The sequence below is a fragment of the Cucurbita pepo genome, chromosome 2, assembly GCF_057944985.1.
Source record: "Cucurbita pepo subsp. pepo isolate OVF chromosome 2, ASM5794498v1, whole genome shotgun sequence".
NCBI classification, from domain to species: Eukaryota; Viridiplantae; Streptophyta; class Magnoliopsida; order Cucurbitales; family Cucurbitaceae; genus Cucurbita; species Cucurbita pepo.
Window position 1 is genome coordinate 12,482,905 of NC_141799.1, and position 12,645 is coordinate 12,495,549.

General features: G+C 38.4%; 3 protein-coding genes across 5 annotated transcripts; 2 read left to right on the forward strand and 1 right to left on the reverse strand.

Moving 5' to 3' along the window:
• Positions 1-1,557: 1,557 nt before the first annotated feature.
• LOC111789045 (protein NUCLEAR FUSION DEFECTIVE 4) lies at positions 1,558-3,449 on the reverse strand. The gene has a single exon (XM_023669668.2). It carries the CDS (start codon positions 3,195-3,197, stop codon positions 1,677-1,679), a length of 1,521 nt encoding a protein of 506 aa, XP_023525436.2. The 5' UTR covers positions 3,198-3,449; the 3' UTR covers positions 1,558-1,676.
• Positions 3,450-5,782: 2,333 nt separating this feature from the next.
• Positions 5,783-9,736, forward strand: LOC111785923 (RNA-directed DNA methylation 4). 3 transcript variants are annotated; one of them, XR_002813725.2, is made up of 11 exons: positions 5,783-5,985; positions 6,182-6,262; positions 6,701-6,789; positions 6,869-6,943; positions 7,030-7,074; positions 7,272-7,423; positions 7,521-7,642; positions 7,911-7,998; positions 8,094-8,164; positions 8,245-8,592; positions 9,465-9,736. XR_002813725.2 is itself a non-coding variant. In XM_023666301.2 (10 exons), the coding sequence occupies exons 1-10, from the start codon at positions 5,877-5,879 to the stop codon at positions 8,517-8,519; spliced, it is 1,107 nt and encodes a 368-aa protein (XP_023522069.2). In that variant the 5' UTR covers positions 5,783-5,876; the 3' UTR covers positions 8,520-8,850. The 3 variants fall into 3 exon arrangements, 1 of the variants encoding a protein (XP_023522069.2); XR_002813726.2 differs by having other exon boundaries at positions 9,471-9,736; XM_023666301.2 differs by lacking the exon at positions 9,465-9,736 and having other exon boundaries at positions 8,245-8,850.
• A 712-nt stretch (positions 9,737-10,448) lies between these two features.
• On the forward strand, positions 10,449-12,509 carry LOC111787677 (LURP-one-like protein (DUF567)). Its single transcript, XM_087121162.1, has 3 exons — positions 10,449-10,773; positions 11,354-11,563; positions 12,102-12,509. The coding sequence occupies exons 1-3, from the start codon at positions 10,549-10,551 to the stop codon at positions 12,231-12,233; spliced, it is 567 nt and encodes a 188-aa protein (XP_086977288.1). The 5' UTR covers positions 10,449-10,548; the 3' UTR covers positions 12,234-12,509.
• The last annotated feature ends 136 nt before the right edge of the window (positions 12,510-12,645 follow it).

Sequence of the window (12,645 nt, forward strand, 5' to 3'; positions counted from 1 at the left end):
TCGATTGGAGGAAGGAAAGAGTGCCAGCGAGGACGTTGGGCCCTAGAGGTGGTGGATTGTGATGTCCCACATTGGTTGGGGAGGATAACAAAACACCATTTATAAGGGTGTGAAAACCTTCCTCTGGCAAACGCGAGGACAATATCTGGTAGTCGTGGATCTGGGTCGTTACAAGGAGTTTCAAGAAGTAGTTTAAAGTTGTATAAATGATACGTACCTTATAACCCCCGAACGTGTCATATTTGTATATGTTATGTTATGTAACGGTTTATGTTATGTTACAATATGAATGTTATATGATGCATAAACCACCATATGTCACGGCACGTATATTATGATAGTATATGTATGCACGTTTCATAGGAACACTATGACATAAAAGGATATGAAGCTATGATTTGCATCATAAGTTTATACAATGATTTGAAACTATGAGATCTTATGCATATTGTATGTGACGTGCATCAGGATACTTTCTCATTATGATTAGAACGGAGGCATACACCATGATATTATGCACGGTCCTTTCACTCTGTGGTTTCTAGTAGCATGACCGTGTGTTAGCTTGTAGTGAAGCCCAATGGTATATACGAGCCTGCCCACTGGATCCATATGCGTGTATATGGTCCGTATACAGATAAGTACTATAGGTCCGACCATGATTGTCTATGATTGCATTTTCCGATCTCAATACTGGGACTACTTACTAAGTATTTTAAATACTCAAGCTACATGCTACTTCTTTTTCAGGTAAATGTAAGATATCTATTACGCATGACAGCAACGTTAAATTTCCTTATATTCTTTCGTCATTCATTTAATTGCAATTAAATGAGTACCAACGGCATCTATTATTTAAATCAAGTATGTTGAATCATTAATACTTTTTTTTTTTTAACTCAACTTAGTAATCTCTCACATGGGTTCAATTAAATCACTTTTCTTTCCCCTTCTACTAAATTCATTACATATCCACACGAGACTCGAGAAGCATGTCCTATTTCAATTCGGGTTTCTACGAAAGTTTTCATTCATTTTTTAGAATATGTGAGTCTGTGTAGTATTAGGTCATTGGTCAGGTAAAGGTTGACCAAGCGAATGATGCTTCGTTGATCTTTCGAGATGATCAGTTACACTGGAACCGAGACACGACCCAGACTCCCACAGGAATAACGGTAGAGAATCTTCAACAATGGTCGAAAACCCAATCCAATAATCTCTCGTGCGTGAAGACGGGGAATGCCGCTTGTAAAGCTCTTTCATCCAGTGCACGATCATAATAGGACTCGAAGAAGCCCTATCTAACTTCATGCCATCAACCACAGTAAGACAGGGAGTTGGACAAGTGTTCTTCAAAATAACTGGACGTAAAGGGCACATAGATGGTGAATCGGGTTGAAAGTGAATATCACAAAAAACCAGTGAAACGCTATCGAAATCCATTCACTTGAGTGCGGTAGAGAATAGTAGAATGTCGTGAGGTGATTTTATCAAGACAGGTTAAATGGGATAAATGGAACGTCGGTAAAACTTAAAAATTTGACCTCTTAGCTAAAAAAAACATACATTTTAATCGATAAACTATGCTCGAGTTTGCCAACTTCAATTAATTAATTTTTTTCCAAACAATTCTATAAAATAATTCCTAATTTCTTGCATTGCAATATCCTACTCATCTATGAAACTATTGATAGTGGCAAAACGTGCAATGGCGGAGCGTCTTCAACCATCCGCCGCTTTGTAGAGTAAAAGCTTCTGGTCCGAGCGAACAGAACCAGCGCCAGCAAAGTTCCGACCAGACACAGGCAGCCCCAAATGAAGAAAACGGCTCTGTAGCACTCAACTCCGATGCATTTTCCGGCGCCCGCCGGCACTTGCATCCGGTAAAGAAACCCGGCGAGAGACCCAAAAAGAAACGAGCCAAGAGGAATATTGGCAACCACCAGGTTATGATTTATAGAGAAATTATCAGCACCAAATAACTCTGTTGTTACCGACACAGCAATCGACGTAATGGCGCCCGTACACCCTGCAATTATGGCCGTGCTTGTACACAAGCTCATGTCCGTCGGCCATAAAAGAAGGAAGAAGCCGCCGCACATCGCTCCCAACAGCGCCACCATCCATCCTGGCTTAGACTTCATCAACTTCCCTGGGAAGAAATGGTCGAGAAGCGACGGTGTCAGGCGGCCGAAGAAGCCGAACGATGCAGACAGAGACACCAACGATGAAACGCCGGAGCTCCGGCGAGACTCTGCTATCTGTCCCAAATTGTTTAAGAACACCAACCCAAGTGTTGCTCCGAAGAAATAAACCCCAAAATGTAACCAAAAGTTCATTCTTTTCAACATCTCTTTCGCTCCGATCTCCTCCATTGCCGTCTCAACGGCGTCTCTCTGTTTCTCCGGTTGCTCTGTTTTTCGTTTTACATTTTCCGCTACTGCAACCGCCAACGGCAGGAGGAGAAACACCAAAATCCCGACCAAACCAGTCAATGGCGACAGCTTTGTCGAAATCGATCCCAAGCTCGTAAAAACAGCAAAAAATCCAGTAGCTATGGTTATCATAAAGATAAAAAAAACCCCAATTTCCAAACCTCCCTGTTCTTCCACGACATGAACTCTAACAAACGGCGACACCAAAACACAAACACCCAATGGCAAAACAGAGTTCAAGAGAAGAAATGTTTCTGTTCTTTTGGACGACCGTTTAGAAAACATTGATTCGACAATGTCTGTATAGATCTTAGCGCTTAATCCTTGGTAACTAGTTGATATCCCGACAGCAACATGGCGATGAGCTTTAAAGTTTCTAATGGCGACAATGTAACAGACAGTATTGATCCAACAAATGCTGTTTCCGGCAAGAACAGTGAGCAAGAAGATGACCCAATAAGAGGGGTCGTGTAATTTGTTGATAATGAAGAGATATTGGACGCCATAGCCGACAAGACCAAGAGAAGAACCAATCACGAGAACCAACCAAAGGGGTAAAGAATTAGCAGCAAAGCCAGAGACGAACCCGAAAAGCTTGCCGGCGTCGGAGGCAAATGCGAGATTATTGAGCTGCAGCTGCGACATGGAGAGCTGATGCTTGAACTGAGATGAGTACGAGGGGAAATTGAAACTGGTTCCGTTGATGGATTGAAGCCATATGATTCCGACAAGACTCAGCCATTGAAGAGCTCTGGAAGACATGGAACAGAGTGGAACAGAGCAATGATTGTTCTGCAATTTCTTCCCGGAGACAGGAAACAGGGGCGGCGCTCGTTTAGGCTATGTATCCCTCTTTGTTTGAGACGAACATGGAATTCGAATATTCAATAAGAACTGTTCTTGAGATTTATGGAAATTTTATTGAATTTTATTTGCAGAAAAGGTATGTTTTATTTTGTAATTATGGTGGAAAAACATGTTATAAGACAGTAAATAGCTGTTTTTTTTTCTTTTTTTTTTTAATAAGATTTAGCCTGTTTTGGAATTTGTTCAGTGAAAAATAATTACTGAGGTAAAACTATTTACCACTTTCACCTTCTACTTTACTATTTATGTTGAAATTTAGTTTATTTACTTTTTTTAGTATTTAAATTTAAATTATATAAACTTTTAATTTTAGTTCAATAACTTGTTGCGGTTGTCGAGATGTTCGTAGGACGAGTGAAGATAGTGATGCCTCGTGTCACGGTTGTACTTTGTGCGGCGTTGTGATTCTGACACGATCATGACAAGGCTGAGAGGGAAACTGAAGTTTTATTGTATGTTTTTTTTTTTTTACATCTTTGCAGCTTTGTCGAATCTTAAGCGAGGTTCTCCTTAGCCGACCAAACACAACTCGTGCGAAAACTAAGTTTGTTCGACCATACATGTGTGTTCACTTGTTGCAATTCTAGCCGACTTGTCTTTATTCTAGATTAAGTTTTAAGACTCGACCTTGTTTCTATTCTAAGACAAAGTTATTCAAGTGTAACGTTGCATCTCAACTCGTTGTTTTGATTCTCGACAACGTAGTCTACGCTTCGTGATGCTATCCCAAGTCTTGAGATGTTATCGGCCTTTCTGCTCGCTCGGATATGCTTATTGAGATTAATCCATGAGTCAACTTTAAAATCGCTAAGCCTCGGACATCCATTCATCTTAATATTATCAAGGCGTGAACTCTTTCATGTCCATGCCAAGTCATTTATGCATCACTACCGAAGAACGACCCTATATATTGACATTCGACTCAAGAGATGAAGCGTAATATTGACATACACATGTCATCCGACACTATTCTTAAAGCCTTATTTCCATAGGAAGACGTACAAGATACTAGTATTGCCATGATGCACGTGTGTGCCCTAGAGTAACTCACTTAGGTCACATGGTATATGGGGAGATGGATACCTAATATCATGTCTCCCCTATAGTACATCTTGAAACATTTTAGGTCTCGCAAAAGTAGACAGAACTTTAGTAAACAATCATATGATCTCGTGGTGTGATGTCCCACATTGGTTGGGGAGGAGAACAAACTACCATTTTATAAGGGTGTGGAAACCTTCCCCTAGCAGACGCGTTTTAAAGCCTTGAGGGGAAGCTCGAAAGGGAAAGCCCAAAGAGGATAATATCTGTTAGCAGTGGATCTGGGTTGTTACAAATGGTATCAGAGCCAGACACCGGACGATGAGCCAACCTTCTCGTTGTTTCCCGAAGGGGGGTAGATACGAGGCAGTGTGCCAGTAAGGACATTGGGCCCCAAAGGGGGGTGGATTTGGGGGCGGTCCCACATCGATTGGAGGAAGGACAGAGTGCCAGCTAGGACGTTGGGCAGCCCCGAAGGGGGGTGGATTGTGATGTCCCACATTAGTTGGGGGAGGAGAACAAACCACCATTTATAAGGGTGTGAAAATCTTCCCCTAGCAGACGCGTTTTAAAGCCTTGAGGTGAAGCCCGAAAGGGAAAGCCCAAAGAGGATAATATCTGCTAGCGGTGGATCTGGGTGATAATATCTGCTAGCGGTGGATCTGGGTCGTTACACGTGGTGTATCTGTATGTTGTCCTATCGACGCCAAATTTGGTGGGCTTTCATATTTTATATAAAAGAACTTAACTCCAGAGTTGCTCACTAAAACTCATGCAGAAACTCTAACTTTTGAGGTTATGGTTCAGGGCCATACTCGATTCTCTTTGAGCTAGTCTCTAGCATTCACGACGACATGTTGTCTCTAATTTTGTTTATATCTCAGCTCTGTTTTTATGCACACTCTTCTTGATGTATTAAATGTTACACCATACTCCTCGATCACATTATGACACTTGTTTATCTCGACTCTCACGTGGCCAGATGGGCGCCACTCGCATGTTGCCTCCTTGTTTGTCTGCATGTAAAGGTCATAACCTATTATCTTCTAATACGATTGTGACACCCTCCCCCATTTTAATCTTCATCTTATGAAATTTCTTGTTAAGAACGATAAACAAAAATGAGATTAAAAGTTTAATCTTTATTAATGTTCACACCATCTAAAAACAATACACGCTACCAACTAAATTATAAAAATAAAATAAAATATACTATTAACTAAATCTTGAAAAATAAGATAAAAATAAAGGAAAAAATCTAACCTCCTGTATAAAATATATTTCATAAACTAAATTAATATTTTAAATCAAATAGTTAGTTCTAAAAATAAAGAAATAAATAAAGAAATAAATAAATAAATAAATATATATATATATATATATATTTTAAAGATAAAATTTTTAAACCCAAAAAAATTAATATTTCATATTTAAAAGCGCAACCCTCTGTTGTTAGGGAACACAAGAAGTTCGTAGTTGTTCTCCGGCTCGCATGTTCTAGAGCGTCGATCGTATTCTCCGATCGCTTAGCATATGGCCAGCATCGGCGAGAGTTCTTCTTCTGCTACCAAATTCGCGGACGAAAAGCCAGTCTTAGTTAGGGTTAAGCGCAAAGCTTCCCAGTCTCGACTCGATGCGTTATGTGAGTTCTCTTCGGACGCTCTTTTTCATTCACTTCATCAAGGCCTTCATCTTGCTGATTTTAGTTGATGAATCGCCTTTACATTTTTGTAATTTTTGGATATTAGCCGTCTCTTTTGATTTCTAACTATTCACGTATCAAATGGAGTTTGAATTGTTCGTTTCGAGTTGACGTTCGGATAATTTGTATGTTGCAGGGCTGGAAATCAATGAGAGGCCACTGAAACGACCTCTTTTGGATTTTGATAATTTGTCTATTTCTGAAACGTTCCAGAAAGGTCTGATAATTTCTGAACCTATAATTGCGTTCTTTTCTTTTCACCAATCACTCTATAATGTACATAGGTGAAAAGAGGAAACAGCAGTTAGCAGCTATCTATGATTCTTCCACAAGAATATACAGTAACTGCTCCTGATTATACCCTGGTGTTTGCATGGCTAGTGATTTTAAAAAAAAAATACAAACATGGATTCCTTGTCCCTTCATAAGAAAATTAATTGGATGGATTTCATTGTTGTTATTGTTTCTTCTTTTTCTGTGAGGGAGGGGTGAATGGATTTATTTACTTTACTGTTCTTGCCAATTGATTAAATGTAAATTTTGATAGTTCGATCAAAATTGTACTGGATTTCTCAGTTGCATGGGTCAATGAAGTATATTTAAATATGGCTGTGTATAACTCCGTCCCTGATGGAATAGCTTTCTCTTGCATCAGAGGAACTTAAAACTAAGAAGATTTTTGTACAGCATGTGGAGACACTGAGAAGCTCTGAGGCCTCAGTTGACATTATTCAGTCTTTCGTGGTTAGTATTGTGGTCAGTTATTAATCTCCTTCTTGGACATTTTAACTAGCATCTTCATCCCCTGCTGTTTTCCCTTTAGGCACCTGATGCTGCTGGCAACATTGAAAATAACCTAAAGAATGAGGAGCGCAGAAGAAATTTTAAGAGAGAGAGTGTATGCTGTCCTGTCTGTTGTTTGTTTGGTTCTTAGTTGTGCGGTACTTGTTGAATAATTTTCTCACTTTATCTAGTGTTCTGCAGCCAAGACAAGAACAGCTGTTGGTTAAAACTAGACAAGAACAAGAGGTCTGGTCTATGATGACTTTTCTTTATTGCTTTTTTTTTTTTTAAAATAGATATAATCAATGTTCTACCTGAAGCATTTGTCAGATTAGATTATAGATGGCATTCTCTAGTCGGACCAAGTTTTGTTCATATGTTGAACTGGTTATATTATGTTGGTAACATGGGTTCTTTGTGCTACTGCTTTCTCCTTTTACTAGGTTTTGGCAAAAAAAGCTAGATTTGAGCAAATATGGAGAAGTAGGAAAGGGATTAAAGATCCCAAAGACGACCAATTACATGATGCATATCATATTTATGATATTGTTCGTCTTGATACAAATGAAACATCAAGTGAAGCACCAAAGGCGGAGTTAGTTCTTTAGTTCTGTCATTATGATATTGTTTGGTCATGATATTCTATAAGATCCTCATTTATGTGGCCAAATTTTCTTTCGGTATTAATGCAGGTGTATGACTCTGGAGGATCAAAGTATGTTATCAAGTTATCTCCCTTTACTAAGAGAGTTTATTCCAAGTGCTGCTGAAGAGATTGAGTCAGATATAAATGCAAACACAATGAAACAAGATTGTAAGTTTCATTTAATCCAGCAGTCACTTAAGGTGTTTTGTCTTACAACTGTAGTGGTAGATAATGCAACTGAAGTCCTAGGCAATTCGAAACAGATTTGCGTTGGATGAGGAGAATAGTTATCCTCCATTTTCCATTTGTTTTCCAGTTCTTGCCTTGCCTGAGTTTCCTTCCTAGCTCACCCTTTTGTTATATCATTTGTATGTTCATAGGGCTGTCGTTACTGTAATTTCTTATTGTTATGTCTGTGTTTTCACTTGTTCTACAGTGCCCGTAGATGATTATGTATATGACTACTATACTGTGAAGAATAATGTTCTGATTGCCGAGGACGATGCCTCTAATCCATTTCCTTTGTGCGTTATTCTCTCGCTCTCTCTCTGTTTTCCCTCTCTTCTCTGGGTTATACTTTATTTTATTTTTTTGGAAATCATTTCACATATTTTTTCAGGATACAAGTCGACGACTTGGATCTATATGATGGGCCTGATGACTCGGACTATGAAAGTGATGATTCAAATGGTAAGTAGGTTTTTCCCTCTAGTTTAGAAACCTAACTTATAACTAATGTCTGTTGTTTCTAATATCTTTTTTGGTTTCAGCTGAAAACAATCCACACTTCGATTACCCGGATGAGGCGTCTGAAGAAGAAGAGTTGGAAAGTGAATCTACAAATGAAGAATCAGAAGAAGATGATGAGGACAAGCAGTCCTCAGAATTTAATGGTCTAGAAGAGGACGACCTGTCAGAGAATGGAGTTCAATTAGACGAGGATGAAATATATGGTGATTTTGACGAAGACGATGGCGATAGTTTTGATTACGATAGTAATGGTGGTCACGAAGAGGGTGAAGATTGGAGATGGTCCTACCGTTGAATTTTTGGTATTATAGGACAGCTTTTTTCGTCTTTGGAGAGGGATGTTTGTTCTACCGCTTGTCCTAAATCAGGTATTACCATTTTCCTTAAGTGAGTTGCTTAATAGGGAGAGGAATGTGTTTGTAATGACTAGGGATGTTCCTTTGGAGATTTAGAGGTCAAAATACACTTTGCTTTGCTACTTCAATAGAAATTAAAAGCCCTGTAGGCCTCCTTTGGTAATATATTCCCGTTCTCTGTTTCTTGTTGAGAAACAGATGTGTCGGGTTCTTGTTTCTAAAACGTTTCCAAAATAGACCAAAATCTGAGAAACTTTCTTTGTTATGTTCCTTCCCAAACCTTCCTATTTTCAGCAGATTTCTTCTCTCTCACACTCACCAAGCCCTTCGGTGATCTCTCTGGTGAGATCCCACATCGGTTGGGGAGGAGAACGAAGCATTCTTTATAAGGGTGTGGAAACCTCTCTCTAGAGGGGAAGCCCGAAAGAAAAAGTCTAAAGAGGACAATATCTGCTAGCGGTGAGCTTGAGTTGTTACAAGTGGTATTAGAGCCAGACATTAGACGATGTGCGAGCAAGGAGGCTAAGCCTCAAAGGGGGTGGACTCGAGGTGGTGTGCCAGTAAGGACACTGGGTCTCGAAGGGGGTGGATTGGGGGGGTTCACATCGATTGGAGAAGGGAACAAATCCAGCGAAGACGCTAGCTTCGAAGGGGGTAGATTTTTAGATCTCACATCGGTTGGAGAGGAGAACGAAACATTTTTGGAAGGGAGTGTGGAAACCTCTCCCGGCGGTGACTTGGGTTGTTACATCTCTTCTGTCGATCTCGAGACGGGGCCTAGATTTTGATTGTGGTTAGTGTAAGTAAGAAGAACAAGTGTGTTTTTTAGCATAATTATCATCCAATTATGTTATTTTGGTACCTGAAAGAACAAGTTTTCCAAGTGGCAGGCGGGCAATGAAGCAAGCATTCGGATTATTTGATATCTGAGTGCCACCAACATTCAATCAGTTGGGGGTTCATAAGGAGCTACACAATTTGATTGATTGGTGGGCACTGGCAATATTAGTCGTAGATTATTACATTCTTGGAAGTCCCTCATCTCTTTAGTTAGGTCTTGTGTAATTTATATAATCAATGAATGAAATTTCATTCAAATTCTTCTACGGTCGACAGCTCGATGACGCGTACAGTAAAATGTCGTTCTCAGAGAACATATGTCCACGCATTTTCTATCAAATTTCTGCTCCACTCTGCCTCACCTTATATATACATGAGAATTGTTCACCAAATTGTAGGGTAGGCCTTTGGATGAGGGCTTCCAAAAACATCGTAAGCTAAACTCGTGTTGACAAATAACCAACCTGCAATGAATAGAGATGCTATGAATGATCCAGTATCAAATATGGGTGATGATATCAGCAAAAGAACGTTCTCCTGTGGTTTCAGACATGCAAAAGAACGTTCTCCGGTAGTTTCGGACATGCCGAGCTTCACATATTTTTATACAGTCAAAAGGGGATTGATTCCCTGTCTCCACTTCCGACACGGTCAACTCCGCCTCACCCTATAATTTTATATATATATATATATATATATATATATATATATATATATATATATATATATATATAATTATATTGGGAATTGAAAATTATGTATGGAAAAGTTGTTTGGAACAAATATTTTTATATTAAAAAAAAATATATATATATATATATATAATTATATTGGGAATTGAAAATTATGTATGGAAAAGTTGTTTGGAACAAATATTTTTATATTAAAAAAAAAAAATATATATATATATAATTATATTGGGAATTGAAAATTATGTATGGAAAAGTTGTTTGGAACAAATATTTTTATATTAAAAATAAGAAAAAATTGACAGCTGAAATAATATATTCTGCGTTTTTCCTTCCTTCCATTAAGAAAAGTAAACTTTATTCCGACATTCTTTATTTTCCTCTTCTCTTAATTTTCTTCCAAAATTTTCATTTCATTTTCTTGCAAATCTAATTGATTATGGCTAATTCTTCAGATCCCGCCATCTGCGCCGCACCTCTCCCCATTCCCGTCGATTTGTTCCTATCCAAAAAACATCCCGACCACGTAACTACTTCCTCCGGCGATATCATTTTTCGACTCAGTCGTCAATCTTTGAAATCGTCGTCAATTGACAAGATTGTGCTGCACGACGCCGCCGCCGCCGCCGCCGCCGGTCCTCTCATTTCTATTCATCGCGTTAACGTGAGTAATTCAGTCTACTTTTATCCTAACTTTCACTACTATTGCTGTGTTTAGTATACTGCTGTGATTCACAAGTTCCTAATCATGTGAAGAGTTGGAAGCTTCCAATTCTAGGAAGCTCTGTATTATCGGTTAATTTTGTCTCGATCGTATGAATAAACAATTAGACAAGATTCAGCATGACAACAACATTTTTCCTTTTTTTTACTCTGCCTTCAGGAATTAGATCCATTAAATTAATACGAAAAAATTGGGAGAAGTTTTGCTAGTGTATAGGTTCTAGTGTTCTTGTTCGTGGCTGTTACTGTTACAGAATGCTTTAGAATTTTAGGTCATTCAGTTTGTCTATCGATCCTTTCTTGTACGGTTTTTTACTGTTATGTTCCTTATTCTTGTTTAAGATTTTAGGATTGTGATCGCTGGGACTTGCTAATAATTACTTTGCATTTGGTCATTATCATTCCATATGAACTCGTGAAATAGTTGCAAGATAGTATTCTGCTAGAGTTGTTAAAGCGCAGGAAGGCTTCCTTTTTGCTGTTTTTCTGAAATAATGTGAACAAGTTTGCGTTGGTCACAGAAAGAATCTTGGCAAGGCTTCAAGGGGGATATTGGCGAGCAGGACTTGCTCTTCAAAGTGGAAAGAACACTCAACAAACTTAGAAGAACTGAATTCAAAGTCTTCCTTGTGGGTGAAAATTCAGACGACTCAAATGCTAGCTTGGAGATGAAAGGCTTTCCTTTCCAGAGATCCTGTACTATATATAAAGGCAACACTATAGTGGCTCAGGTACTGTATAGCAATAAACATATGGAAGAATGTTCTTATAAGGCTGTTCATTTCATCCCTAAGCATGTTGCTAACTTGATGCTTGCTAATTGCTACAGCCTAGTTACTATTAACATTCAAAGAGTTATAATTGATTAGATCATTTTTAATTTTGGTTTCATATTCAACTAAACACCAATGCCCATCAGAAGCTCATAATTGTTTTGTTACTTAATCACCAATGCCATTCAAATTAGATTGAGCATTCAACAAAGATACCAACACTTTCAAAATAGTGTGCAACTTATGCAAGGTGAAAGCCTTATGGATGGTGAAATCTGTAAATAAATCATCAATACCTCTCCTCTGAGTCTATGTTAGTGTCTTTCATTTGACACATCTTAGAAAGCTATGGTTCATTGGCAAAAAGGGGGGAAATTCTTGTGAAATAAACTGAATTCTTATTGCATTGACATTGCATTCCTTCGTGCATAAACTCCAAAGGGTCATTTGCATTGGTAACTAAAGAGTTGTGGTGATTATTGCTTTTTTGATGCAGACAAGCCTGATGCACAAGCTTCACCAAATTTGCGTCAGAAGAGGAAGATTTCGACTAACCATTTTTCCTGGCACTGTAGATCCATCCTTGATCGTGGCTTTGATTGTAATATTCTTTGATGGACGAATATAACAGAACTGAGCCATAATTCAGAAGATGCTCATCTTTATGATGTTTGAAAAGGAAGATTGAATGCAAGAAGAAAAGAACCAAAATCTTGCCAACTAAAAAGGCAGCTCCAGAATAAAGATGCAAAAAACAAATATCAGGCAAGATTTTATTGATGAATTAAAGAGTTGCTATGTTTGTAAATGCTTTTTCTCAATAGGGAATTTGTAAACAAGATTAAAGATTTGCATGTGGATTTTTTTTTTTTATGATATAAATATCTTAGATTTCTTTTTTTTATTGGAACTCAACTTCTCCTCATGGACTAGCTTTATGGTAAAGAACACTTGCACATTTTTTTAATGGTCTGACCCGGTTGCCTATAATTTTGAGGGACTTCGAATCGCAATGAGTTCTAAATAAATTTGTTTGTGTC

Coding starts and splice junctions, on each gene's coding strand:
- LOC111789045 (XM_023669668.2), bottom strand. CDS start 3,197: ATGTCTTCCAGAGCTCTTCAATGGCTGAGTCTTGTCGGAATCATATGG.
- LOC111785923 (XM_023666301.2), top strand. CDS start 5,877: ATGGCCAGCATCGGCGAGAGTTCTTCTTCTGCTACCAAATTCGCGGAC. Junction 5,986..6,181: donor GTCTCGACTCGATGCGTTAT/GTGAGTTCTCTT, acceptor TGTATGTTGCAG/GGCTGGAAATCAATGAGAGG. Junction 7,999..8,093: donor GCCTCTAATCCATTTCCTTT/GTGCGTTATTCT, acceptor ATATTTTTTCAG/GATACAAGTCGACGACTTGG.
- LOC111787677 (XM_087121162.1), top strand. CDS start 10,549: ATGGCTAATTCTTCAGATCCCGCCATCTGCGCCGCACCTCTCCCCATT. Junction 10,774..11,353: donor TTTCTATTCATCGCGTTAAC/GTGAGTAATTCA, acceptor CGTTGGTCACAG/AAAGAATCTTGGCAAGGCTT. Junction 11,564..12,101: donor GCAACACTATAGTGGCTCAG/GTACTGTATAGC, acceptor TTTTTGATGCAG/ACAAGCCTGATGCACAAGCT.